The sequence below is a fragment of the Prunus persica genome, chromosome G6, assembly GCF_000346465.2.
Source record: "Prunus persica cultivar Lovell chromosome G6, Prunus_persica_NCBIv2, whole genome shotgun sequence".
In the NCBI taxonomy this organism is placed as follows: domain Eukaryota; kingdom Viridiplantae; phylum Streptophyta; class Magnoliopsida; order Rosales; family Rosaceae; genus Prunus; species Prunus persica.
The window spans coordinates 20,104,885-20,129,728 of record NC_034014.1 but is presented as its reverse complement, the minus strand read 5'-3'; the positions used below and the strand labels follow the sequence as shown (position 1 = coordinate 20,129,728).

General features: G+C 36.3%; 5 protein-coding genes across 7 annotated transcripts; 4 read left to right on the top strand and 1 right to left on the bottom strand.

Moving 5' to 3' along the window:
* Positions 2,120-3,436, top strand: LOC18775361. Its single transcript, XM_007205824.2, has 4 exons — positions 2,120-2,540; positions 2,641-2,723; positions 2,852-3,051; positions 3,160-3,436. Exons 1-4 carry the CDS (start codon positions 2,299-2,301, stop codon positions 3,280-3,282), a joined length of 648 nt encoding a protein of 215 aa, XP_007205886.1. The 5' UTR covers positions 2,120-2,298; the 3' UTR covers positions 3,283-3,436.
* Positions 4,692-6,398, top strand: LOC18772819. 3 transcript variants are annotated; one of them, XM_020565286.1, is made up of 4 exons: positions 4,694-5,372; positions 5,471-5,553; positions 5,685-5,913; positions 6,037-6,398. In XM_020565286.1, the coding sequence occupies exons 2-4, from the start codon at positions 5,528-5,530 to the stop codon at positions 6,157-6,159; spliced, it is 378 nt and encodes a 125-aa protein (XP_020420875.1). In that variant the 5' UTR covers positions 4,694-5,372; positions 5,471-5,527; the 3' UTR covers positions 6,160-6,398. The 3 variants fall into 3 exon arrangements, with proteins under 3 accessions (XP_020420876.1, XP_020420875.1, XP_007208484.2); XM_007208422.2 differs by having other exon boundaries at positions 4,698-5,372; positions 5,714-5,913; XM_020565287.1 differs by having other exon boundaries at positions 4,692-5,553.
* LOC18773038 lies at positions 7,943-9,284 on the top strand. Its single transcript, XM_007205815.2, has 5 exons — positions 7,943-8,283; positions 8,386-8,457; positions 8,588-8,670; positions 8,751-8,953; positions 9,049-9,284. Exons 1-5 carry the CDS (start codon positions 8,078-8,080, stop codon positions 9,136-9,138), a joined length of 654 nt encoding a protein of 217 aa, XP_007205877.1. The 5' UTR covers positions 7,943-8,077; the 3' UTR covers positions 9,139-9,284.
* Positions 10,532-12,307, top strand: LOC109949524. Its single transcript, XM_020565329.1, has one exon. It carries the CDS (start codon positions 11,437-11,439, stop codon positions 12,112-12,114), a length of 678 nt encoding a protein of 225 aa, XP_020420918.1. The 5' UTR covers positions 10,532-11,436; the 3' UTR covers positions 12,115-12,307.
* LOC18772014 (ATP-dependent RNA helicase DEAH12, chloroplastic) lies at positions 12,680-19,928 on the bottom strand. Its single transcript, XM_007208080.2, has 3 exons — positions 18,429-19,928; positions 14,796-17,919; positions 12,680-14,213 (listed from the first exon to the last, which is right to left on the bottom strand). Exons 1-3 carry the CDS (start codon positions 19,263-19,265, stop codon positions 13,000-13,002), a joined length of 5,175 nt encoding a protein of 1,724 aa, XP_007208142.1. The 5' UTR covers positions 19,266-19,928; the 3' UTR covers positions 12,680-12,999.

Genomic DNA, 24,844 nt, shown 5'->3' with positions numbered 1-24,844 from the left:
ATTGGGCCTGTGTGTGAAGTGAATGTGGGCTTGATACTCTCTGATTGGGCCTCTCTGTTTCTGATAAGAGGGTTTCTACGGACACCCGAGGCATGTCTCCGTGCACCATATCAAAATTTTTGACACTACCAACAACAAACTTTATAAAGACGTTTTATGCTAACTAATGTTTTTAGGAAACACTTCACCTGCTTTTTTCGGAAGCGCTTGAATTTTGAACAAAACTTTCAATTTGCTTATAAGAAAAATGCTTATAGATACAATCTATACGATCTCTAAGATGAAACAAATGAGAACGTAACTCACATTTACCTTGCCACATCATTTTTTTTTTCCCTCTCCAAACTAGGAATGAGAACACGCTAATAGAGGCTAGAGATACCATAAAACAAGATAGAAGTAACAAAACTACAAACACGTGCCACCAGGGGTAATTATTATATATATATATATTTTTTGGTCATAATACCACCAGGGGTAATTTAGGTATTTAACATTGAAGAACGTCGAAACAGTCAATTCAGGATTGCAATTTCAATCTCATAATAATAAACAAATGGTGCTATTGTCACCGCCAAACATATTTCCCTACCTACCCCCCATTGTCTTTATTTTTTCCCGAAATGACATTTTCGTCACCTAATCTTTACTGACTGAAGATTTCACCTTCGCCAGCTTTCACGTTTTTTCCTACAAGTTTCCTTGACCTCCTCCCTCCTTTGACGTTACATATATGAAAGCCTTGATCCTATACTTTCAACATGGATTTTACACATCTATTTGGAAAACCTAATTAAAGAGATTATTCTTTAATCTACTAATGCCAACAATTAGATCATTCCCATCAAAACATCTTTTCTCCATGTTTCCCTCTATTTTATTGTCTATTATGCCTCTTTTTCTCTGAGAGAAATCATGTTTTTCACGTCCTCCACGGTGTAGGGCATGCGTACAATGCACCACATATTCGTACTAATTTAAACCATATAAAATTTTACTAAATGAGAATCTAACTTTCAATGTTTTAAACAGATATCAAAATCAATTCATTTAACCAACTAACTCATAATAACTCTTAATTCATTCTTTCCGCTTAATTTAATTATGTCATTTTGCCCCCACCACCCATCAATCATTGTCTCTAGTTCCGTTCTACCCTCAGTTTCCCTAATCTGCTCATATTGCCATCCATTAATTGATTTAATCGTTTTAGTCAATTCCTGTTCTAGTCCATCTCCAAGTTCTTGTTCCAATCTTTGCTCCAGTTGCCAATTCCAGTTCCTGTTCATTGACCATTTACCAATCCACATGTTGCCTAAAACATCTTGAGTTTGAAGAAGCGCGGTAGTTAGTCTGCATACGATGCACCGCATGTCACCTACATCTCTTGATTCTTTCTCGTAATTTTCCTCATTGATTTCTATATACTTACTTGACTTAGACATAAAACCTAAGAAATTCACTTAACAATAATTTAAAGGTTCCTATTTTATTATTGACAATAGTTAGTGACACTCTCCAAGTAAATCAAATTATTTCTATATTTTTAATATTCCCATCCCCCTCTCACCATGTGAGCCCTTTGATTAATTAAGGAGAGTGGATGTAAGCCCAATTAAAAAAATAATCGGTGCAACCAACAAGCATAAGCCAAGGGTTTATATTAATTATATTCTAACAATTCTGTGTTGAATATTAGGGCTATATATAAAACGTGTTTTTTTTTATTTTTTACAAGTTGGAAACGTTGGTTTACCAATGTTTTGTCCTTGAGTAAAAGCAAGTTGTTTCAACATGACTTTCTAAAAGCTATCAATTCATGATGAATTATTCATCGCTGTCAGCCTCTAGCTGGACTTGGTATTGGATTGGATTAATTATGCTTCAAGCCAAGCATTAATTTGTAATTAATTCCCGTAAAGTCTTCAACATCACTCGAACCTATGACGAAGGAAATATTATTTATATCAGAGATTATTAACATATAATTTCCCACGTGGCTTTAAACAAAATACTGTCAAAGAAAAACTCCTAGTTGATCATGGAGAACAAGTCATCTGTTTCGTACTTTCCTATTGTCATGCATATGCAATTATCCATTGCACCAAATCCATTAAGAAAATGCTTACGATTACAATATTCATATTGAACCCTTTCATGGAACGTGCTTCCTTGACTAATCTTCACATTGAACCCAGATAGTCTATAAATATACTACTATCAAAGCAAAAACTCTCATTAACAAAATTCAAAATTTTATTTTTGGGCAGTTAATTGGAGGTCGATCAAGAAGAACCCATGTCAACAATCACATCGGTTGATCTTTGCCGGTCTAGTAGCCGCCTTTTCGTCAAGCATCCTGGAGTGTTTCAGCATTTCTCATCAGCAACATTGAAATTCCAACAAGGTTTCAGAACCAACCATGAATTTTTGTCTCTCACAATAGGGCAGAGGAATGTTTTTAGCAGGCAGCCATGTAGGAATAAGATTATGTGCAGTAGTTCTCCGTTACCTGGAGCTCCAGGCCCTTCACACTCCTGGTAATTAGCAATCAGATCAGACCTTTCCATGCTCTATAATCTATATTAATGAATATTCATTTATACTCTTTTTTAACTTTTTGCAAATTATTATAAACAGGAAAGGATGGATGATAGGGATTATATTATCAGTAATTATACCCTTTTGGAGGAACAAATGGGCGCCCTTGCTAGCGTTGAAAAGTGAGTAATATTCTAGTTTACCCTATTGGAAGAGGTTCTGGGTTCGAATTGTAGTTGTGTTGTTGCGTGACTTGAATGTATTTTCACTTTTCTCATCAGAAAAATTGAATTGGGTTTTGATTGTGCAGAGGAGGTGGACATGATTGTAGACACAGTTGAGGCAGTGGTGGAGGTGGCAGAGCAGGTAGCTGAGAAAGTGGAGGAAGTGGCAGATGATATAGGTGATCATCTTCCTGATGGAAAGCTTAAGGATGCACTTGAAGCAGTTGAAAGTATAGCCAAAGAAGCAGCCAAAGATGCTCACCTTGCAGACCAGCTAATTGAGAAGGTACTTAAACTATTATATGTAAAACATGAAAATGAATTCAGATAATTTTTTCTTCAGCACACTAGAAGGTGGATAAAAATTAATTAGTGTTTTGTCTCAAAAATACAGGCAGAAGAAGTGGAAGATCGGGTAGAAGACTTCTTTGAGTCAGCCGTGGATCAAGCAGGGAATGTGATCACCAAAGATGTTGGTGATGAACAAAATGCACAAGTAGAAAAGAAAATCCAGTGATATATATATGAGATTTTCCAATCAGAGATGAACAGGATACCTATAATTCTGTCATCTGTAACTGTTTCTGTAAAATTGTATTCATTAATATTTATTCTTTTCTAATAGATTATCAAGTTCTATTGGTGAAATAATTACTGCATCTTATCGGCAACTGGTGTTATTAATGCATCTTATAAACAAATTATGAACTTAAGAGCGACCTTATTTTGCACCACCAAAGAAAGGATGAGGAAATAGAGTTTGGGAGTGGTTACATTCAATTTCTCTCCTTTTTATATCATTATTTATTAATCTCCTTATTCTCTTTGAGGAAATAGTATATATGGTCACGTGATATAACTCGTTCTCATGTTATAATAATATAAGTGGATATTTATTAACGGGAAATCTTAACTCTGTCGTCTACTCATATTACAACAAGCACACAAATTATACAATACGAACATAAAAAAAATACGAATTGCGCACACAGATATTTCTCATTTCGTCAATTCTTTCTTCTTATCCCTTGGTTTCAACTTACTTAGACTTACCCTCATATATGCATGTGAAAATTTTCACCCTAAGAATTCAAGGTTCCTGTTTTATCATTGACAATATTGACACTCCAATGAAATCAAATTATTCCTATATTATTGTAATATGTATTCCCATCCTCCCTCTTCAACACCACTCCCTTTTCTCTCTCTCTCTCTCTCTCTCTCTCTCTCTCTCTCAACTGAACTCCCAACATGTATTAATTAAAGAAAGTGGATCAATTAAACAATTGGTGTGCGACAAGTGAACATTATCATTACACCTTTTGTTTTAATGTCATATTAAACAATTGGTCTAATATTCTAACATATATATAGTTGGCCAGAAAACGTGTTTCTTTTGTCCTTGCGTAATATCAAATTGTTTCTACCGTCCCTTCCAAGGCTTCATCCCTATCAGTGTCTAGCTGGCCTTGGTATATTGTATTGGATTATTTGTAATTAATTAATGTACATAGGGTTGGAAAGCTCATAGGGCATGTGCCACCGCTCCTTTTCAAAGAAACAATAATAATGTGTCTGTTATTTTAACGTATCTCTATACCTTAAAGCATCTCTATCCCAACACTTGTGCCAAGGTGACATGTGGATAGAGGAAGAGTGTGAAAAGAATCATCCGCGAATATTCTTCTCGGAGGAAATTTGCACAAACAGCAGTATATGCTTACCTTCCTTTCAATTTCATACAAACATATAGTCACACACCTCTAGATATTTCATATTGCATGTGAAAGTTATAAGTTATGAGATAAATTAGTTGTAAGAATAATCTGCTGTGAAGTAAAGAAATGACCAGTTTTTTTTCCGTTGTAGATCGGTGAAGGGGATTTTCAAGAATCAGATGAGCTACTTCTTAAAAATTGTTGTCATTGGCTAGCTAACTGTGATAAAACATTTAGCTGATGTTTTCAACTCAACCAAACGGATTTGAAGCTCAAATCTTCCATAACAATTAAGCGCGTTGGCTTGAAATGAAAAGGAAAAAAGAAAACTCGTAGTTGACCATGGGGATTGTACATAGAACAAGTCATCTGCTTCGTACTTTCCCATTGTCATGCATATGCAAATGCACATACCAAATCCATTAAGAAATTGTGGACAATTTCTTCGTACTTTCCAAGACTATATTCTTCACATTTGAAGCCAGTAGGCTATATATACCACCACCAAAACAGTAAAACCTCACCAAAGCATCCATCATTTTTGAAAACAAATTGGAGATTGATATAAGGCACTTTTGGAAGTTCTGTCAATTGGAGGATTTGATCAAGAATAACGAATGTCGGCAATCGCATCATCGATTCATCTTAGCCGATGGACGAGCAGTCCTCGCCTTTTTGCTAAGCATCCTGGACCTGGAGCAGTTCAACATTTTTCATCATCGTCAACATGGAAATGCCAACAAGGTTTCAGAACCAACCATGCATTGTTGTCTCTCACAATAGGACAGAGGAGAACTCTTAGCAGCCAACCATGTAGGAATAAGATTGTGTGCAATAGTTCTCCATCACCTGAAGTTCAAAGTCCTTCTGGGGCCCCTTCACACTCTTTGTAATTAGCAATCAGACCTTAATGAATTCATTTGATCTTCTTCCCTTTTTCTTCAAGTAGTATAATAAAAACTGTAAATTATTTCATCATGTTAACAGGAGAAGCTGGATGATTGGGATGGTATTCTCAGTACTTATACCCTTTTGGAGGCACAAATGGGGGCCCTTGCTACAATTGAAAAGTAAGTTTTCAACTTTACTCTTGTAATAGTGGAGGAGGTTCCGAGTTCAAATCTTATGCACGAGACTTGTTTGTGTCGTTGAATCTGAAAATTACCTTTCATGACTATATTTATGACTTCTTTCTCATCAGAAAAATCGAATTTCGTTTCGATTGTGTAGAGGAGGTGGACATGATTGTAGACAATGTTGAAGCAGTGGTGGAGGTGGTAGAACAGGTAGCTGAGAAAGTGGAGGAAGTGGCGGATGAAATAGGTGATCGTCTTCCTGATGGAAAGCTCAAGGTTGCAGCTGATTTAGTTGAAAGTTTAGCCAGAGAAGCAGCCAAAGATGCTCATCTTGCAGACCAGCTGATTGAGAAGGTTAGTTAAAGTTTATATAACATATAAAACTTAGATAATTAATGTTCTCCACACACACATATGAAATTAGTTCAATTTCATCAGGAGCTAATTATGTTTTCTGTATATAAAAAAAAAATGCAGGCAGAAGAAGTGGAAGATCGGGTGGAAAACTTTTTTGAGTCAGCCATGGATAAAGCAGGAGACTTGACCAAAGTTGTTGCTGATGAACCAAATATTGTACCAGTAGAGAAGAAATTTCAGTGATATATATTTGATGTTCAAATCAGAGATGAACTAACTTATCACTCTGTTATATCTAACTGTGTAAAAAAAACAACAACAAAAATGAATTCAATTTTTTACAAAACAGATACGAAATCTGAACTGGTGTTTACAAATTACAGTTAGATATAACAGAATGCATTCATTATTTGTTATTAGACCAACTTTAACTTGATGTTGGTATTGTTTGACTTTCATTCCTATCACAAATCACAAAAAAACTTAGATGAAAAAAATTATAAAAAAAGGAAACAAAGACAAAGCTTCTAGATCCTGCATTTTTTAAATTTATACAAGTAATATTTGGAGAGGGGGGTTTTCTCTCACGCATAATGTGACATGGAGATACGAATCTCAGACCACCGATCTAAAAATCAAGACTCTTTTTCATTGAATTAAATCCTTGCCAGCCAGCTTCTAGATCGTGCATTTAAATGTGAGCACCGCCTTTACTAGCACTACTTTATCATTTCCCACACGACACATGACTTACCCAATCCATTTTTGACCAATTAAAATAATATAAATATAGTGTACTTCTTTCTTTTTCATTTTTTGGACTGAATACAGTGGACCTAAATATTACGGACCTGGGGCCTTATATATTCAATTTTCTGATTTATGGGTCCCTATCCATAGTTTTCTCTGTCGCGCTGTAAATCATTAGGGGACATTTGCAAATCATCTCTCTATATCTTGTGGAAGACACTACGGGATATGATTATGATTTATCCCTGCACGACATAAACGATGTAAAAAGGATAAAGAAATTCGATGATTGCAGTTGGAGATCAATTATGGCGACAGAGACCTTACAATTTTTTTAAAAAATTTTAAAATTTTCTATTAGTTATAGTTATCCCCAAAAATTAAAAAAATAACACAGTGGTTATCCCATTGCCATTATTTTATTTTTTTAAAATATTTTTTTAGTTGTTTTACACTTCTGACTTAAAATAATGTGCCTTCAATCAAATTTAAGACCATTAATTTATAAGTCAAAGGTTTTTTTTATTAGACTAGCCCCATTGGCCTTGAGGGTATCTTATAATTCATGAAGATTTTCTAGAGTATCTTATCATTCACAGAAGATTTTCTTGTCTAGTAAAAGATGATTTGTACTAACATGTGTTTTCTATGTTTTTTTTTCTTGTTTTTATGGGTGGTAATTTTCTCACTTTCCTTTTGTCCACTGTATTTTATTTTATTTTAATACTTTTTATTATTAACAAAAAAAGGAGTGTAAGTGGAAAAAAAAAAGAGTGGGAAAATAAACTCCTTTTTTATTTGTTTTTTTTTTCTATATTAATGATTAGAACATGTGTTTTCCTGTTAGTCGATAGAAGCAATTAAATTTTGGGAGATTCACTATTATACTCAATATATGAGCCTAAATTATATAAAAAAATCTATACGAAATAGACTTTAGAAACACTCCCAAAACTCATTTACAACATAACAAAAAGGCATTTAACTTCTTTTAAATTACAAAACTGCCATTGATTTCTTAAAACAAAATTAACCCCAAAACCTCATAAAAAAAAATGAAAACACTCAATAGGGCATCAAAGTAATTTAATAATCAAAATTAAATTAAATAGAGTCAGTTGTCATTTTTTGAGTTTGTTTATAAAAATTAAATGATGTAGAATTTATCTATATTATTAGTGCTAAGAATAAATATATTACTAAATATCTCTTAAATTTTCCATCCTCATTTATTTAGCTACCTGCACATGCGTCAAATTCACAGTATAGTACCACATCCTAGTCTTAGTAGGGGCCTGGCATCAAATAAGCAAAGCCCTTAGAAAAAAAAACACCCATTTTCATTTCTATTTTCTTTTCTCAGTTCTGTTTTTGGCCTTGAAGTTGTAGAAATTGCTTCCCATTTGATCTAATGGCAACCATCAATGGCTTCCACCCTCCCATGTCCACCCTCCATAGCCAAAAAACAAAGCTCCAAGTCCCCCATGCCACTTTGCATAGCCTGCCTTTGACTTCTGATCAGCAGCATCCCATGTTGGCTTATCAAAGATCATCATTCACCAAATTCCCATATGATCATCAATTGATCAGAGCTCATCACAGACTGCTAATTACCAAGTAAGCTTCACTAATACACCATTAATTCAGTATGATCTTTATATGCATCAATCCTTCAGTTGAAAGTTATCTAAATTGTCCCAAAAATTGGCTGGAGTGAAGGGTGACTCAGGCATCAGAAAAATCTCCACCAGAAACTCAAAATCCTGCAGATAAATCTCCATTATCTACTTGGTGAGGTTAATTAATTATTATTTTTTGTTTTGTTTTTGTGTTTAGTCTGTTAATTGTTAGTGGCAGGCAACAGAAATCATCAGCAGCTCTTTGATCATCAGTTTACTATGATTTTTGCCTTTCTGTGCAGGAAAAACTGGATTGTGGGATTAATGCTGTCAATAATAATACCTTCTTTGAGACACAAATGGGGACCCTTGCTGGCCCTTAAAAGTACACTTTCAAGTTCTTAATAATTGTTATGATTAAAATTATTCTCTAAAGTTATTAATTCCTAAGTATGATTAAATCAGGCAAGGTGGACATGGCAGTAGACACAGTGGAATCTGTGACAGAGGTGGTGGAAGAGTTGGCTGAGGAAGTAGAGAAGGTGGCTGAGCAGGTAGAAGACAAGCTTCCTGAGGATGCTAAGCTCAGAGAAGCTGTGGAGTCCGTTGAACATCTAGCTGAAGATGCAGTCAAAAAGGCTGAGCTAGCCAAGGATGTCATCCACAAGGTGAATTAGTAACTCCATAATTAACTTTACAAATTGTAATTAATTAATTAATTAAATTTGGATTCTTTTTTCCTTTTCATATATTTTAATTGCAGGTAGAGGAAGTGGAGGAAGAGGTTGAGAAGGCACTAACTAATGGGTCAGATGTTGATTCTGTAAAAGGGGAGGGTGAGAAGAAGTCTTGACAACACTTTACCACTATATTGATTGATCAGACTTCCACTCACCTTAGCAATAACTTGTCAATTTCTCTGTAGATCACTCATCAAATAATTTGCAATAAATTGTATTTTTTTTATGCAATGCCAAAATTGCCAATTGCTTTGAATAATTTCTTTTGCACCAAAAAATGAACAACCTTTTTACATGTCATTTGGCATATTTAGAGCCCGTTTGATAATCATTTCAATTTTTATTTTTAGTTTTCATTTTTTGTGCTAGAGGAAAAATAAGGAGAATGAAAGTGAAGATAGGATTGAGGAATATGAGAGGGGAGGATGGGAGAAATGAGTAACAAAAGTGAAAATAAAAATTTATTTGAAATTGTTTTCACTTTTGTTACTCATCCCTCCATCCTCCCCCTCCTCTCTCATCCTCTCTCTCTCAATCTCATCCTCACTCCTATTTTCACTTTCATTTTCCTCTATACTCTAGCACAAAAAATGAAAACTAAAAACTAAAATTGAAAGAATATACTACTCTTATCGCATTTGTATATCACATTCTCATACCACCTTATGTGATAGCTGAGGTGGACATCCACATCAATTAAAATTATTTAACAATTTTCTTTTCTTTCATGCTTTATTCTAATATTTATTTTTTCTAATTTTCTTAATTAAAATATACTTTGTTGATTTAATTGATGTGGCATATGATATGTACATGCCACATCATGTGATATAGAAATGTATGATTAAAATGTAGTAAGTGTAGCATTACTCATAAAAATATCCGCACGCATAAAATAGAAGGGATATTTTATTGTAAGGCCATCCCCAACGGAGGCCTTAAATTGGGCTCTACCTCCTTCGGGCTCCTAACTATAGAGCTGAAGTGCAAAAAGGCATCCCCAATGACAAAATTTTTGGGGCTCTATATCATAAAACTGGCCGGAGATAATCCTAATTCTATGGACTCGTATAGAGCCTTAGAGCCCCAACGGGCCCCACATTATGAAAAGCTGAAGCTGCAAAAGCATGAAAAACCAGCATGACCTACATATTGAAAAGCATTAAAAATTACTTTTTCTGTTGCAACGGTCCTTTTCTTCCCTTACGTTTAATGTTCCATTCTTTTTTTTTTTTTTTTTTTTTTTTTTTCTTTCATGGGCATACTTCAATTGTTCTATGTTTCCAGATTTAAATATGCTTCCTTTTTTTAAGTACAAATTTGAAACATTAGGACTTTATATTTTATTGTGTTTACTTTCATTTTTTGTTTTTGTTTTTAGTCTTTTCCAAATTTTGATTTTTTTTTGGGGGTAGAAATGCTCATAAAAAAAAACTAATATAACATAAACATACATTAAAACAAAATAAGTTAATAACAACAAAAATTAATGCGTAAAATAAATTACATCATAAAAAAAAATACTTATAGAGCCTTGAATATAGAGCCCTCCATTGTCTGTAATATTCTATCGGAACTCTAAATGAGGCTCTACCCACTATATTTAGAGCCTCAACTATTGGAGATGGCCACCACCAAATTGTATATTTTCCCATACCTTGCAATAAAATAAATGGGGCTCCAATCTTATGAACTCGCCCTCCTTGAACATTTTCGCATACCATGCAATAAAATAAAATAATTAAGACCAAAACAAAAAACAAAAAATTGAAAAATAACAACCGACAGGCACGCAACCCACGTCACCTTCGTGGCCGGCGTTAGGTCTACTCCGTACACTCCCCATCCATTTCATGTACCTGAGGAACAAACAAAATGGTAATATACAACATTGTTTTAGTGTGTAAAATATTGTTCTCATCGTTCTCTCCTAGACTTTATTACAACCGTTGACGTCTATCTGCTCCATTCATTTTTAAAATTAATCCTAATTAATTCTTTTAATATTAAGAGTTTAAGACAAAATGAAGGTGGAGACGTCAGTGCCTTGGTGGGAATCTCTCTCCCCTCTCTCTCCCCTCTCTCTCCCCACCACCAAATTGTATAACGTATATATGTTTGTTTAACCCAACAAGCAACGACCTTTCCCTTGCACTAAAAGCAATAACCAACAAAACAATTCAAGTCATTTTTGTAAATTGTAGCTTAGCTTTGCCCAATCCTACACGACCCCCTTTCTTTCGGCCACGCTATCCCAACCACCCCCATCTCCACCAAACTTCCTCTTACCTTCCACGCCTCATCAGTTTCTTTTCACAAATTAAACCCTTTTTTTTTTTGCTTGTCTTTTGCATTTCTGATCGAACCCATTTGGCTAAATCGTTCAGATTTAGCCTATATTCATTGTATGCATGATGATCAGTCCCATATCCATGGCTGGGTGGACATCAAATAACCCAAAGTTGAATCCCAAAGCAGTGGATGGGAATGAAATGTTGAAGGGTCTAAATTTAACTCCTGTTTCTCACAAGTCTTCTGGTTTGGACCTCATACAGAACTGCGATCTTCCTCCTCCGATGAAAGTCTTTACGGGTTCCGATAACAAGACTGTTTTGTCATCCATGAACAGGGCTTGCAGCATGAGTATGACCCAAGAAGATGATAACAGGGATGAATTTGACATGTGTGGAAACAGAGGTGACGGCGGCGAGAATGAGAAGTTGGAGCTTTTGAAGGCGTTGAGGCTGTCGCAGACAAGAGCAAGAGAGGCAGAGAAGAAGGCTGAGAAATTGGGAAAGGAGAAAGACTGCCTTTCTGATGCTCTGCTTGCGGAGGCCAGGGAGTTGTTTGCGTATAGGCAATGGGTGAGGTTGCTTGAGCTTAAAGTTTCCAAGTTGGAGTCACAATGGGCAGAGCAAGAGGAAGAGGGATCTTTTTTGGGTGGCAGATCAAAGGGTTTGGAGGAGCAGTCGGTGAAGGAAGGAGATGAGGGTGAGAATGGGGATGGCATTTCTTGGATTGTAGCTTTGGCTCTTTGTTTTGGCATTGCCGGGGTAGGCTTTGCATTTGGCTGCAGATATTTATGTTGAAATTTCATTTTTGTAAAAGGCCATAGTGAAAGACAAAAATAGATGTATACATGATCATACCTGGTAAATGAATAGACATTTCAAGCTTAAAAGCTGACTTGTATCTGTATATTTCCAACTGCAGAGCATATGTTAAAGAAATATTCTGCAACTCTGCAACATTGTGTTATGGGGAAAATATAAAAAATAAAGGTTTATGGTTTGGTGGGTCCCATTGAGTTTAGGACCCACTTTGCACTTCTCCATATAGCAGATACCAGACAAATATCTGTCTCCATGTTAGAAATTAGAAGGGTTTTTAATCACCCTCCAGATACTGTGATACATTGTGAGCTCCATATGAATCAACGGTTAGGATCATCCCGAGTCTCATGATACATTACGAGCCCCACAACTGTTGATGAATTGTGAGCCCCAAGAACGGCCCACACTTATGGGCGATTGAACTTAGCACTCCTATATAAACAATTACTGAATACAAGAGCTTGTTTTGGAGTTGAGAGCACTTGCCAGTTTACTGTTAAAACCAAGCGCTAAAAATGTAGATAAGCTCATAACATCCAAATTGGATGAGAAACGGAAACTTGTCTAGAATTCACTCAAGTTAAAAGCACTGTACAGAGAGGCCTAACCATTTATACATGTGTGAGGAGGATTGAGGAGCCCTGTGACGAGAAGAAAATATAAATTAAAGAAAAAAATAAGGGCACACTAAGCAACTACTTGAACTTAAGCAACCACTTGAACTTAAGCAACCACAGTAACACCAGCTGTTATATATCTTTACCTATTCCATCTTTTTTCTACTCTACAAACTGTGTATAGATTAATAGTACAAATCTAAAGGCAGCAGCATATAAGTAAACATGATGAACACTTCGATATTCAAATGATGGCCATGTGAACACTCCTCAAATGGTCATAGCATTCATTGCTGGTTCCGTAAGACGCCAAGCACACCCAGCAAATATGCTTCCCACACCTACATTCTATATGGTTGCACCCATCTATCTTCTCAATTGTATACCTGCATACCGGGCAGCTCTTCACATGTTCTTTTCCTTTGCACCACTCCTTCAATGATGAATCTGGATCTTCCTTGAACTCCCGGTACTGCTCGCACGACAGGTATGGATGATATTCTAAATGGCACCGGGTACATGTCTCGGCATAACATGCACCACATACGAATGGTTCACCATCTGTCCCAGGAGCAGCTACCTGATACACAGACGAGCAGTCAGGAGAAGGGCAAAACCTGTAGTTTCCCCCACTTGACGCAATAAATGATCCCAATGAGGCCCTAAAGAGCTCCTCCAGCTTCTCACTTGATAAGAGATATCTCAGATCACTGAACACAATAAGAGACCTGCAACCCTCATGTGCACAGCACATTGGGAAACTATCTTGGTTTTTTATTGCAGACTCGCACTGCTCCACCAAACACAAACGACAAAATAAATGCCCACACACCGCAAGCCGGTATTCATCTTCAATCTCACACAAACATATGGGGCAATCAGCTTCACTATTAAACCTCTCAGTCGAACTACCTGTCATCTGTGCAATCTCATAAATATTATCTTCTACTTTCTGCTTCAAATCCTTGTTTCCATGAATGGAAATGACTTGACGGCGAACATTTAGACTAAAATCAGCCCCTGGTACCTTCTCTTTGAGCCCATGGAGGTCTGCCCCAAACCTGTTAATAACCTCTTTCATCAACTCGGGAGGTAAGGCACTACCTTGAAGTCGGATCTCAATCAGCTTATTTTCATGGAGTGTTAAAAGGGAGTCAACCAATTTCTGCTGGACCACACCAACTTGGTCTGAAGAACCGAAGACCTGTACACTGACGTTACGCCTGTCAAAAAGAATATAGGTTCCCGTCTCTCTCTGTAGTGAGTGCATTAGAGCGATGCCATCTCTGGAGAACAGAAGCTGTAAAATAGTTGGAGTGAGGCTGGCATGGTCTATTGTCTTCCCTTTCACAAGCTCCTCCACACGTCTTCTGAGGTCTGCAACTGTTTTTGTAGCATTGGCAGATATCTTCACTCTGTAGGAGCCATTAGCATTCCTATCTAAACTCCATTCTACACCTGTAAACAAGAAAAAAACTCAAGATGGTCAAACACGCACTTCTATCTATAAGAAAACGTACATGATGTTCTCAAATTTAGTCATAAGCATTATACAATCAGTAATAAAAATAAAAATAATATAAGAATGAATTAGCTGGTGCAATGCACAGGGTATTATATGCTTTCTAAGAATCAACGAAATAAAGCTAAAGAGTGCAGTATATTTTTAAAAGCTCCATCAAAAGGACAATTATGTAAGTTGACACACTTTTGGAAGGATGGAAAGAATTCAGTCCAAATGCATATCAAGTGCAAGACCATTTCCAGGAAAGAAAAAAAAAAGTAATTCACAGAACTAACAAAGATAAAGCAACTCCAAACCAACAAGACATGAAGGAGGATGAATAAAAATGAAAAAGGTATAACCACAGAGAAATAAAATACAAAAAGTGAAGCAGAGACAGAAGAATATCCAAGTACTTATAACCACAGAAAAGGTTAAGATCAAATGAAATTCATTAATGATTAGCCAGAGAAAAGAATATTGCATAAAATTGGAAAAGAAAATGCGGCAAGATTACTATATGCAACTAGAAGTACCATTTAGTTGAACAAAACTTGAAAGTAACGAATCCAACTGCTTCTTGATCACAGGATAAACAGGGGCAGGGCAGGATAGAGAGCTATGAAATAACTGCTGGCACTTCATCTTTTGCCATGAAAGGAACCCAGGCAATACTTTCCCTTCTAATTGTTCCAAAGCTTTTGCCGCCTCCAAGTGTAATCTTCCATCAAATGTAATCAAAGCTCTCATGAAAGCATTCTTTTGTTCAGGCTCGAAAACCTGAATGCTGCAGCTATTGTGGGAGTACCTTTTAGGCATAAAGGTTGATATTTCTTTTAGGAGAGCATCTTCACAAGCACCACATGGCGGATTTTCTACAGCATCTCCTCTCAGCAGAAAAAAATCCAGGATTCTCCTACTTGTGGCAGTCCTCAACACATCCAAAATTTCAGCCTCAGAAAGATCTTTTTCAAGTCCACTGATCACAACAGAATCCTTGTATCTTTTGCTAGTTTCACAACGAACAATTCTTCCTCCTACTAAAAGGTTAAAAAAATCATTAACCATGTAAGCAACATCATCCACGTCACATTTGACAATTGCAATCCCCCTGCTTAGCCTACGAGGCCAATAAACTTTAGCTCTAACAGCAGGGAACGACAACATTTTACGATCACCCCCAACCTGAGAAGGAATAACCTTCAGTATGGAGCCACTAAATTCAGATTCATTTAGTTCAACAGCTTTTTGAGCCACATCAGGACTTAAAAATGTTATCCTGGCCGACTTTCCTTTATCAACACTTTCCTGCCCAGTGCCAGTGAACTTATGAATAGCACATATACTACCAGAGGCATACTTTTCAAGCTCACTAAGTAACTCCTTATCATCCATGGAATCTAGTTTTGAATGAACTACATCAACAGTCAAACACCTTTTTTGAAGCTCCAGATGCTTGATCTCAGCACCAGCTCCAAACAATGCTATTGAGGGCAAGACACCAGAACCATGATACAAGCATTTCTCCAAACATTCATTTCGCATCCATTTTCGTTCACACTCCAAGGCATCATATACAAAGCTTGAAACCCTATCCCTGTCATGCAAGGTGGCAAACAACGTAATCTCATTCTGATAATAATCGACTTTAATGTTGATACGTTCGTCCTTGCAAATTGACCTAACACGTGAAACAAGATGAAGCAGATAACAGTTGCCCTTCCCACAAAATCTTTTAAGCAGAGTACTTCCAAAACCAGTCAAAACTTTCAGTTGCAATTTTTGACTTTCCATCTTAGATACATCAAACAAAGGAGGAGGACATAGGGTAGACAAAGTGTTGAAATCAATGGAAGTGACGCAGACTAAATATTGATTAGAAATTGACAGGAGTTCACCAAATACCACCCAACTAGGTTTCTCACCAAATACTAACAATGAACACGAAGGATGCAACCGAACATGTTGCCCACTTAATGCCACTTCATAACCAAGTTGATCATGTCCCGAGAACATAGCAACATTTTCCACAAGGGAAGAAAGTATAACCTTTTTCAAATATTTATCACAATCATTTGATTCATGTGGATTCCAACACCAGGTACTAGGAATTATCATATTGAGTTCATGTTTAAGGCAAGACTCCAAATCCTTTACCATTTCTTGGCATCTCCTCATAGTTTTGGCATTAATGCTGTTTTCCCAACACCATGTGTTTTTCTTCTCTTGAGCCAAATTATCCCATGTCTTATACACAGAGAGAAGGGTAAAGAGATCCCCATCACGATGGCAAAATTGCACCTTAAGACAGTCTGATCTAAGTTTTTCTTCATCATTACCAACTCTACAAAATATACTACTGGAATTTGCCATTACAGCTGCAAGAACAAGGCCTTCCCTACGTAAGCTGTGGTTATAACAACCAAGGATTAATTTACCAAGCCGAGGCTCAACACCCAATTTAACCAAGAACCGACCGTCCTTAGTTAATTCAAAAACATCATCAGTTTGCTTCACAGCTCCTAACTGAATAAGGTTCCGCATGGCCATGTCAATAGCTTCAGAACAAGGTGCATCAATAAATTCAAAATCTTTTAAATTCTTGATGCCCAAAGCCAAAATCTTCAGAACTGCAACACCAAGGTGAACTCTACGGATCTCAGGTTCCTGGCAAGGAGGCATCGCCTCAAAATCATTTTTTGAGTAGAGTCTATAACATATACCAGGTTCCGTTCTTCCAGCACGGCCACTTCTTTGATTAGCAGAACTCCGGCTGATCCTGCAAACTCTTAGAACATTCATGCCACTTGCAGGTTCAAATTTGCTTTCTTTAGCCATACCAGAATCAATCACATACTTTACCCCAGGAATTGTCAGAGATGTCTCAGCCAGATTTGTGGCAAATATAATTTTTCTTCTTCCAGGGTAGCTTTGGAAAACATTATATTGGTCTTCAAAAGTTTGTTTTCCATGCAGTGGCAGTGCAATTGCACCAGGTGCTATAAACTTCTGACAAGCCCATTCTACTTCCATCTGGGAAGTCAAAAAGGCAAGAATTGTCCCTTCTTTCTCTTTTTTGTGTACCTCTGTTGCTACCCTCAGCACATCAGAAACATAGGAAGTAGCATCACTAGAAGTTCCTTCACTGAAAGATGGTTTATATCTAACATCAACGGGAAAGCTCCTCCCCACCACAGAAAAGATTCCACAGCCATAATAATAATTTGAAAGCACTTCTGCATCAGCTGTTGCAGACATTATAACAAGTCGTAAACTAGGTCTTCGACCTAGTAAACCTTTGATCAATGCCAAAAGGAGATCAGTATTCAAGCTCCTTTCATGAGCCTCATCAATAATGATGCAAGAAATCCCAGACATATTCATATCATTCATGTAGTGCTGCAGTAGACAGTGGTCTGTCATAAATATTACCTTAGAATTCAACTCCTGCCCTGACAAAAATGTCGGATTAAATTTTATTGACTTTTCTCTATAACACCCACTACTTTCTTGTGTAACCCTTTCGGCCAACGACGTGGCAGCAATCTTGCGAGGCTGAGTGCATACAATAGACTGCTCAGCAGCAATTCCAGAATCGGCAAGAAACTGCACCAACTGTGTACTCTTTCCTGAACCAGTTTCTCCAATTAACACCAGGACCTGTGCAAATTCTAGTTAAAAAGAAGACAAAAAGGAAAATCTGAAATGCCTATATTGCATATCTACCAAAAATGACGCTCCTAGTTTTGAGCTTAAATAATTAATAAGTGCTTGAACAATAAATAAATAGCCTACAAGGCAGAAAGAAAAGCATATTATCAAATGATTCAGGTCTCAATACTGCTTTAGCATTTTTTTCCTCAAATCATACAATGTATCACGTCGATAAAGTGCTTAAAGCATAATATATACGGAAGCAAAATAAAAATAAAAATCAAGCGTAGTTTAACAAAGCTGGCCCATTCACCTGGCATTCCAGTAAACACAATAAAAAATTAAAGTAAAAAAGTTCACTCCAAGAGATGCAATGAGCCTTTAAACAAACAGACAAGGTTGCTAATCAAGAATGTCAACAAAAACTGGAGTGAAGAAGATTGCTAATCAAATCCAAAAGAACATAAAACCCAACTTGCAAAACAACTACACAACCAGATTTAAGCACATTATACCTGCTGGGTAAGAATTTGCTGAAGAATTTGCTGCCGATAAGCGTAAATGGGCAACCCTTCTTCGAGTCTGTGGCACTCCCGAGCCATTATGCTCTGAATTCGACCCCAATCATAAACTTCACGTGAAAATTTAAACACTTGCACGCCTTCTTCACCACACCCCTCCAACTCGTTCCCATCAAGATAAGCAAGCAAACAGTTCATTGCCGACTTGAACTCCCTAATCTTACTCTCCACCAATTCCATTTCGCATTTACTCCTCCTCTTCTTCTGAGCTAAGTCATCCAGAGTCCAAACAGGGCTTGGCCTCAGAAGTAACTTCGAAACTCGATCAAATTCCTTAGACAACTGGGCCCGCTTCTCCTCCCACTTCTTCACTGCTTCCCCGTCAATCAATTTCTTAATTCTTTCCGTGAACAAGCCTCTGAGCCGGTCCTGGAGCTCCTCGAGATCGGACGGCACAGAAACAAACCGGTTCAACTTCGGTGTCAGATTATGAACCCGGTCGAGCCGCGATTCCCAAAGACAAACAATGGCCTCGAGCGCGTGGACCCATTGTGTGTAGAACAAGGAGACCACTATGACATTAGAGGGAGAGAACTCGACGTTTTCGGGCTTGAACTTGCATTTAGCGATCACGGCGTCGATGTCGGCTGTCCGGCGGTTACGTTGGTCGGAGAGGAGCACGACGATGAAGCTCGGGGGCCTGGGAGGGGGTCGACGGCAGCAGCCATCCGGCCGGTAATTGGGTTGCCTGGGAGGGTATCGGTGGGGAATTTCCGGCGGCTGAGGTTGGCGGAAAGTGGCGCGAGGGTATGGTCCGCACGACGATCTCATGGCATCGAGAGCGACGACGAAACCCTAGAGAGAGAGAGATATAGAGAGAGTGAGAGAGGGAAACGGAGAAAGGTTGGGGCTTGAGAAAAGAGTGTATGAGAATTTCAATCTTGAGGGCAATTGGAAATGGTTGAGTTGTTACAGACGTGGCGGGCAAAGACTTTATAAGAGTAGAGAAGAAGAACAGAGTAGAGAGAGAGAGTGGGGGTTTGGTGAGTGGAAGTCACTGCTAGTCAATTAATGCTCTCTCTCTCGACACCAAATTGCTTTTTTGTCGGTTTTTTGATAGATTATGGAAAATCTAAGGGTATTGTATCAATTGGGGAAGTGAAGGGTCTTGTGACTTGGGGACTAAGTTTGGTTTCTTTTTTCTCACAGAGAATCAATAAAGTTGTTCATAATTCACTAATAAGTACTTTTGAATACACACGAGAAGTGGGGTAGTGAGCATGATTTATAAATGTATAGAGAAGTTTTTAAAGGATTGATTTCATATTAATAGTTGATAGATTTTATGTACATGCATGATGTATATGTGAACGACGATCGCGATTTTACGTGCATCAATGGTTATAGCTTATATACCCATGCATAATGCACACGTGAATCACACATACTTTAATTTTTTTTTTTTAATTAATACTCATCGTATTTACGTTTATCTCGTTCTCATTAAATTTTATTTGTATAAAATTCTATTTATGAACTTTCCTACTAATATTCCTAATATATGTCCTTCAACTATTTTGGTAGCTTCAATCGAGATGCCAATCTAAATTGAGCTGCCCTGACATCTATTTTTAGTTGTGTTAGCATCATACCAGGCTATCAAAGGTTATGTAGATATGGTAGGATTTTGCAAACGAAAAAACTTTCCTCCTCACTGGGTAAGTAAGAGCTCATACATTCCTGCCAATAGTTCGGTGTTTGTAGAACCCATCTTTTCTTTTTTTTCTTGTAGAATCAATAAAGTTGTTCACGATTCACTAATTTGTATTCTTGAGTACATACGAGGAGTGGGAGAGCGAGCATGATTCATAAGTGTGTAGAGAAATTTTTAAAGAATTCAGCTCATATTTATAGTTGATAGATTTTATGCACATGCATGATGTACACGTGAACGACGAGCATGATTTTACGTGCATCAATGGTTGGTAGCCCATACATGCATGATGCACAAGTAAACGATACATACTTTAGTTATTCTTTTTTTTTTTTAAAATAATACTCATCGTATTTATGTTTATCTCGTTCTCAATAAATTTTATTTGCATAAAATTCTATTTCTGAACTCACCTACTAATATTCCAAATTTATGTCCATGAACTATTTTGGTAGTTTCAATTGAGATGCCAATACAAATTGAGCTACCGTGACACATATTTTTAGTTATGTTAGCATCTAATCAGGCTATCAAAGTTTATGCAGATATGGTAGGATTTTACAAAGGAAAAAACCTCCTTACCAGGTAAGTAGGAGCTCCTACATTCCTGCCAATAGTTTGGTGTTTGTAGAGCCCTTCTTTTCTTTTTTCTTATAGAAAATCAATAAAGTTCTTTACAATGCACTAATATGTATTCTTGAGTACATACGAGGAGTGGGGTAGCAAGCATCATTCATAAGTGTGTAGAGAAGTTTTGAAAGGATTTAGCTCGTAGTAATAATTGATAGATTTTATGCAAATGCATGATGTACACGTGAACTACGATCATAATTTTACGTGCATCAATGGTTGGTTGTCTATACACCCATGCATGATGCACACGTGAATGACACATACTTTAGTTATATTTTTTTTAATAATATCGTATTTATGTTTATCTCATTCTCAATAAATTTTATTTGTATAAAATTCTATTTCTAAACTCACCTACTAATATTCCTAATATATGTCCTTGCACTATTTTGGCAGCTTCAATCGAGATGCCAGTCCAAATTGAGCTACCCTGACATCTATTTTTAGTTGTGTTAGCATCTAACCAGGCTATCAAGGGTTATGTAGATATGGTAGGATTTTGCAAAGAAAAATACTTTACTCCTTACCAAGTAAGTAGGAGCTCATATATTCCTGCCAATAGTTTGGTGTTTGTAGAACCTTTCTTTTCTTTTTTTTCTTTTTTTTTGTAGAGAATCAATAAAGTTGTTCACGATCTACTAATTTGTATTCTTGAGTACGTACAAGGAGTGGGGGAGCAAGCATGATTCATAAGTGTGTAGAGAAGTTTTGAAAGAATTCAGCTCATATTAATAGTTGATAGATTTTACGCACATGCATGATGTACACGTGAACTACAATCATGATTTTACGTGCATCAATGGTTGGCAGCTCATACACCCATGCATGATGCACACGTAAACGATACATACTTTAGTTATACTTTTTTTTTAAAATTTATTTATATAATAATACTCATCGTATTTATGTTTATCTCATTCTCAATAAATTTTATTTGTATAAAATTCTATTTCTGAACTCACCTACTAATATTGCTAATTTATGTTCATGAAATATTTTGGTAGTTTCAATTGAGATGCCAATACAAATTGAGCTGCCGTGACACATATTTTTTTAGTTGTGTTAGCATCTAACCAGGCTATCAAAGGTTATGTAGATATGGTAAGATTTTGCAAAGGAAAAAACCTCCTTACCAGGTAAGTAGGAGCTCCTACATTCCTGCCAATAGTTTGGTGTTTGTAGAGCCAATCTTTTCTTTTTTCTTATAGAAAATCAATAAAGTTCTTTACAATGCACTAATATGTATTCTTGAGTACATACGAGGAGTGGGGTAGCAAGCATCATTCATAAGTGTGTAGAGAAGTTTTGAAAGGATTTAGCTCATAGTAATAGTTGATAGATTTTATGCACATGCATGATGTACACGTGAACGATGATCATGATTTTACGTACATCAATGGTTGGTAGTCTAAGGAGGCAAGAAGTATCATTTTGCAAATAGTTTCATTCAACTAAAGCAAACGTTAAACTTTTTCTTTTTTCAATCTTTCTTTGGGTGGTGGCCCCAACTCTTTACAAATGTTATACTAGTAGGTTCCACATTAATAAAATAAGGGTGATGATTTTCATACTTCTTTTATTTTTTTTTTTTTTTGGAAGACATTTCCTATTAAGAGGGGCGATAATATACTAAACTCACACACTATACACAGATGCTATGACTCGAACTCAAGACCTTACCTACTGGAACAATTACTCTAAACCACTACACTAGTGGATCTTTTGCTTCATATTTCTATTTTGTACATGCACTCCTACTACATATTTTTAGACTTTCATTTTTATTCTATTTATCTGATATATAGAAAGCATAAGAGGAAGTAGTGCAAATGTATAAAACTAAATTAACAAACTTGGTACCCTAAAGTAAGAAATTGACATATTAACTCTGTTTGGTCGTGGAGAAATTTAGAACTAAACTTCAAATTGCCACATAAAACTATATCAAATACAATTTTACTTTACATTCTAACTTCTTGGGGTTGTAACTGCAATCCTTTTTTTATTTGATTTAGGTTCCTTGTGTAATAGGGTTAATGTTTAGTGTATTATTAGGAGAGAATTCTAGTGGAAGAGACCATATAGAACCCAAAAAAATTAATGGAAAGAGACTGCACAAAATTAATTGTTGGAACTAGACTGAAAATTAAAGTAAACATACATAGGCCAGAAAAGAAAATATTTAAAATATAGGTTTTCTTAACCAATGAAGTTTCTAAAATTTCTTATTTAATCATTTGCATGTAATTTCTTTTTAATAGGACATGAAGGACTCAAATTCGATACATCTTCTAACATTGAAAAGAGAAATATCACTAGACTACGCGTGAGTTGATTGTGTGCAGTGGTGTATCCAGGGTTCTCCGGACAAGGAGTCATAGTGCAAAAATTCTGAAATTTTTTTAAGAACGAAATAAGACTAAAAAACATAACATTATCAGTAAAAAAAAACAAATTATCATGTTATTAATCAAAACAAAAAAAACATAACATTATCAATAAAATTACATAACAATTATCAATAAGAAACATAACAATTATTAACTCTAATCAATAAATTTCATATCAATATGATAACAGAAACATAGCAATATCATATCAAAAATTTCATTCCATAAAAGTCTTAATTAGAACTTTGGTGTTGTATAAAAGTCTTAAACTTATTTTCTTGTTCATGGTTGTGAATTGATCAGCGATTTGATCAATAATAGTTGAAACAAGAGATATTAGTATTGAAGATTATGCACAAAATCTCGACTCATATCTCAACAAATAAACTCCCAAATATCTCGTACCAATCATGGTCAGAAGTGCTAGTTTGGAAGAGATTTTCTAACTGTAACATTTTGTTAGTCTTAAAACATGCAATTTGGTCACTAAAGGTATGATTGGTAACTAATTAACTTTATTTCTCTATTCTTTATTGAGTAACATTATAAAATCACACCTAATTTCTTTTCACACATAGTCTCTTGCAGTTAATATAAAACATCACAATGCATTCCAAAAATTAGTATTTTGGCAAGGTCTTAATTTATTTCCTGCTTTATTTTTAATTTCAAAATAAGTAGTCTTTTGGGATATTATTTTCTTAATATGACTTATTTCTTTTAGGGCTTTTAATTTGATATAGAAAAAGTAAATCATATTAAGAAAATGTTGTCCATAAAAACTACTTCCTAAATGAGGTTAGATTTCCTAACATGAGATTTGTGAAACAAAGACCACTGTGTATCTATGCATATAGAAAAAATTTATTGTCCACAAACTAACATGCAAGAAATATATTATATTAGGAAAATAATATCATGAAAACAATTTACTATACGAGGTTAGGATTCTTAACATGTGATTTGCAAAATTAAGACAAGTGTATACCTAAAATATTATTATTTGTATCATATTACCTACTAGGTATTAGTTTAAGGGAAATTCTGTGGTGCCTCAGCTGTACCGGTACAGCCAGCTATCCAACGGTTGAGGTTCCATGTTAAAAAAGGATGGCTGAGATTCAATGACCTAATGACCTCTTCAGCCATTGTGATTCAGCATGTGAGTGGCATGTGAGGAAAGAGAAAGGCAGGTTTGGAGGAGAAGAAGACGCGACCAGTCCGCTCCATTCTGGTTTCCCAAATCGAACACAACATAGGGAACTAGAGGACTCTGTGAGACCCCATTTCTGTCTACCTCTGTGAATACTGAGTTTTCGGAGCAGTAGAGACTCGGGCTTTAGCCCTTTCATCTGAAGTGAAGGGGGGCTTACAGAAGTCACAGCACCAGAGGAAACTGTACATGAAGCCGATCCAATCCGTAGCGCCTCCAGGAGCTCTTCTCTGTGCTTGCCCAAATTCAATCCTTAGCAACTCCTGTATGTGCTTGGGCAAAACGCATCTGCAAGAAGGTAATGGTAATAGAATTGAGGTCCTCAACTCTTCTCTCTAGTTGCCCGAAACTGAAATGCAGATACCAAATTGATGGTGGGTCCAACCTCCATGATGAAATGGTCACCAAATTGGAGGGATTTAAGTAATTTAGTATGGGCTGTTGGCATTGTGTGATATAT

Bases quoted from the DNA above. Each gene is read 5' to 3' on its own strand.
- LOC109949524 (XM_020565329.1), top strand. From the start codon at position 11,437: ATGATGATCAGTCCCATATCCATGGCTGGGTGGACATCAAATAACCCA.
- LOC18772014 (XM_007208080.2), bottom strand. From the start codon at position 19,265: ATGAGATCGTCGTGCGGACCATACCCTCGCGCCACTTTCCGCCAACCT. The intron at 17,920-18,428 runs GTATAATGTGCT...GAATTTGCACAG, and splicing joins AGCAAATTCTTACCCAGCAG to GTCCTGGTGTTAATTGGAGA. The intron at 14,214-14,795 runs GTACTTCTAGTT...TCTTGTTTACAG, and splicing joins AAGTTTTGTTCAACTAAATG to GTGTAGAATGGAGTTTAGAT.
- LOC18775361 (XM_007205824.2), top strand. From the start codon at position 2,299: ATGTCAACAATCACATCGGTTGATCTTTGCCGGTCTAGTAGCCGCCTT. The intron at 2,724-2,851 runs GTGAGTAATATT...TTGATTGTGCAG, and splicing joins GCCCTTGCTAGCGTTGAAAA to AGGAGGTGGACATGATTGTA. The intron at 3,052-3,159 runs GTACTTAAACTA...TCAAAAATACAG, and splicing joins CAGACCAGCTAATTGAGAAG to GCAGAAGAAGTGGAAGATCG.
- LOC18772819 (XM_007208422.2), top strand. From the start codon at position 5,101: ATGTCGGCAATCGCATCATCGATTCATCTTAGCCGATGGACGAGCAGT. The intron at 5,373-5,470 runs GTAATTAGCAAT...TCATGTTAACAG, and splicing joins GGGGCCCCTTCACACTCTTT to GAGAAGCTGGATGATTGGGA. The intron at 5,914-6,036 runs GTTAGTTAAAGT...AAAAAAATGCAG, and splicing joins CAGACCAGCTGATTGAGAAG to GCAGAAGAAGTGGAAGATCG.
- LOC18773038 (XM_007205815.2), top strand. From the start codon at position 8,078: ATGGCAACCATCAATGGCTTCCACCCTCCCATGTCCACCCTCCATAGC. The intron at 8,458-8,587 runs GTGAGGTTAATT...CTTTCTGTGCAG, and splicing joins AAATCTCCATTATCTACTTG to GAAAAACTGGATTGTGGGAT. The intron at 8,954-9,048 runs GTGAATTAGTAA...TTTTAATTGCAG, and splicing joins CCAAGGATGTCATCCACAAG to GTAGAGGAAGTGGAGGAAGA.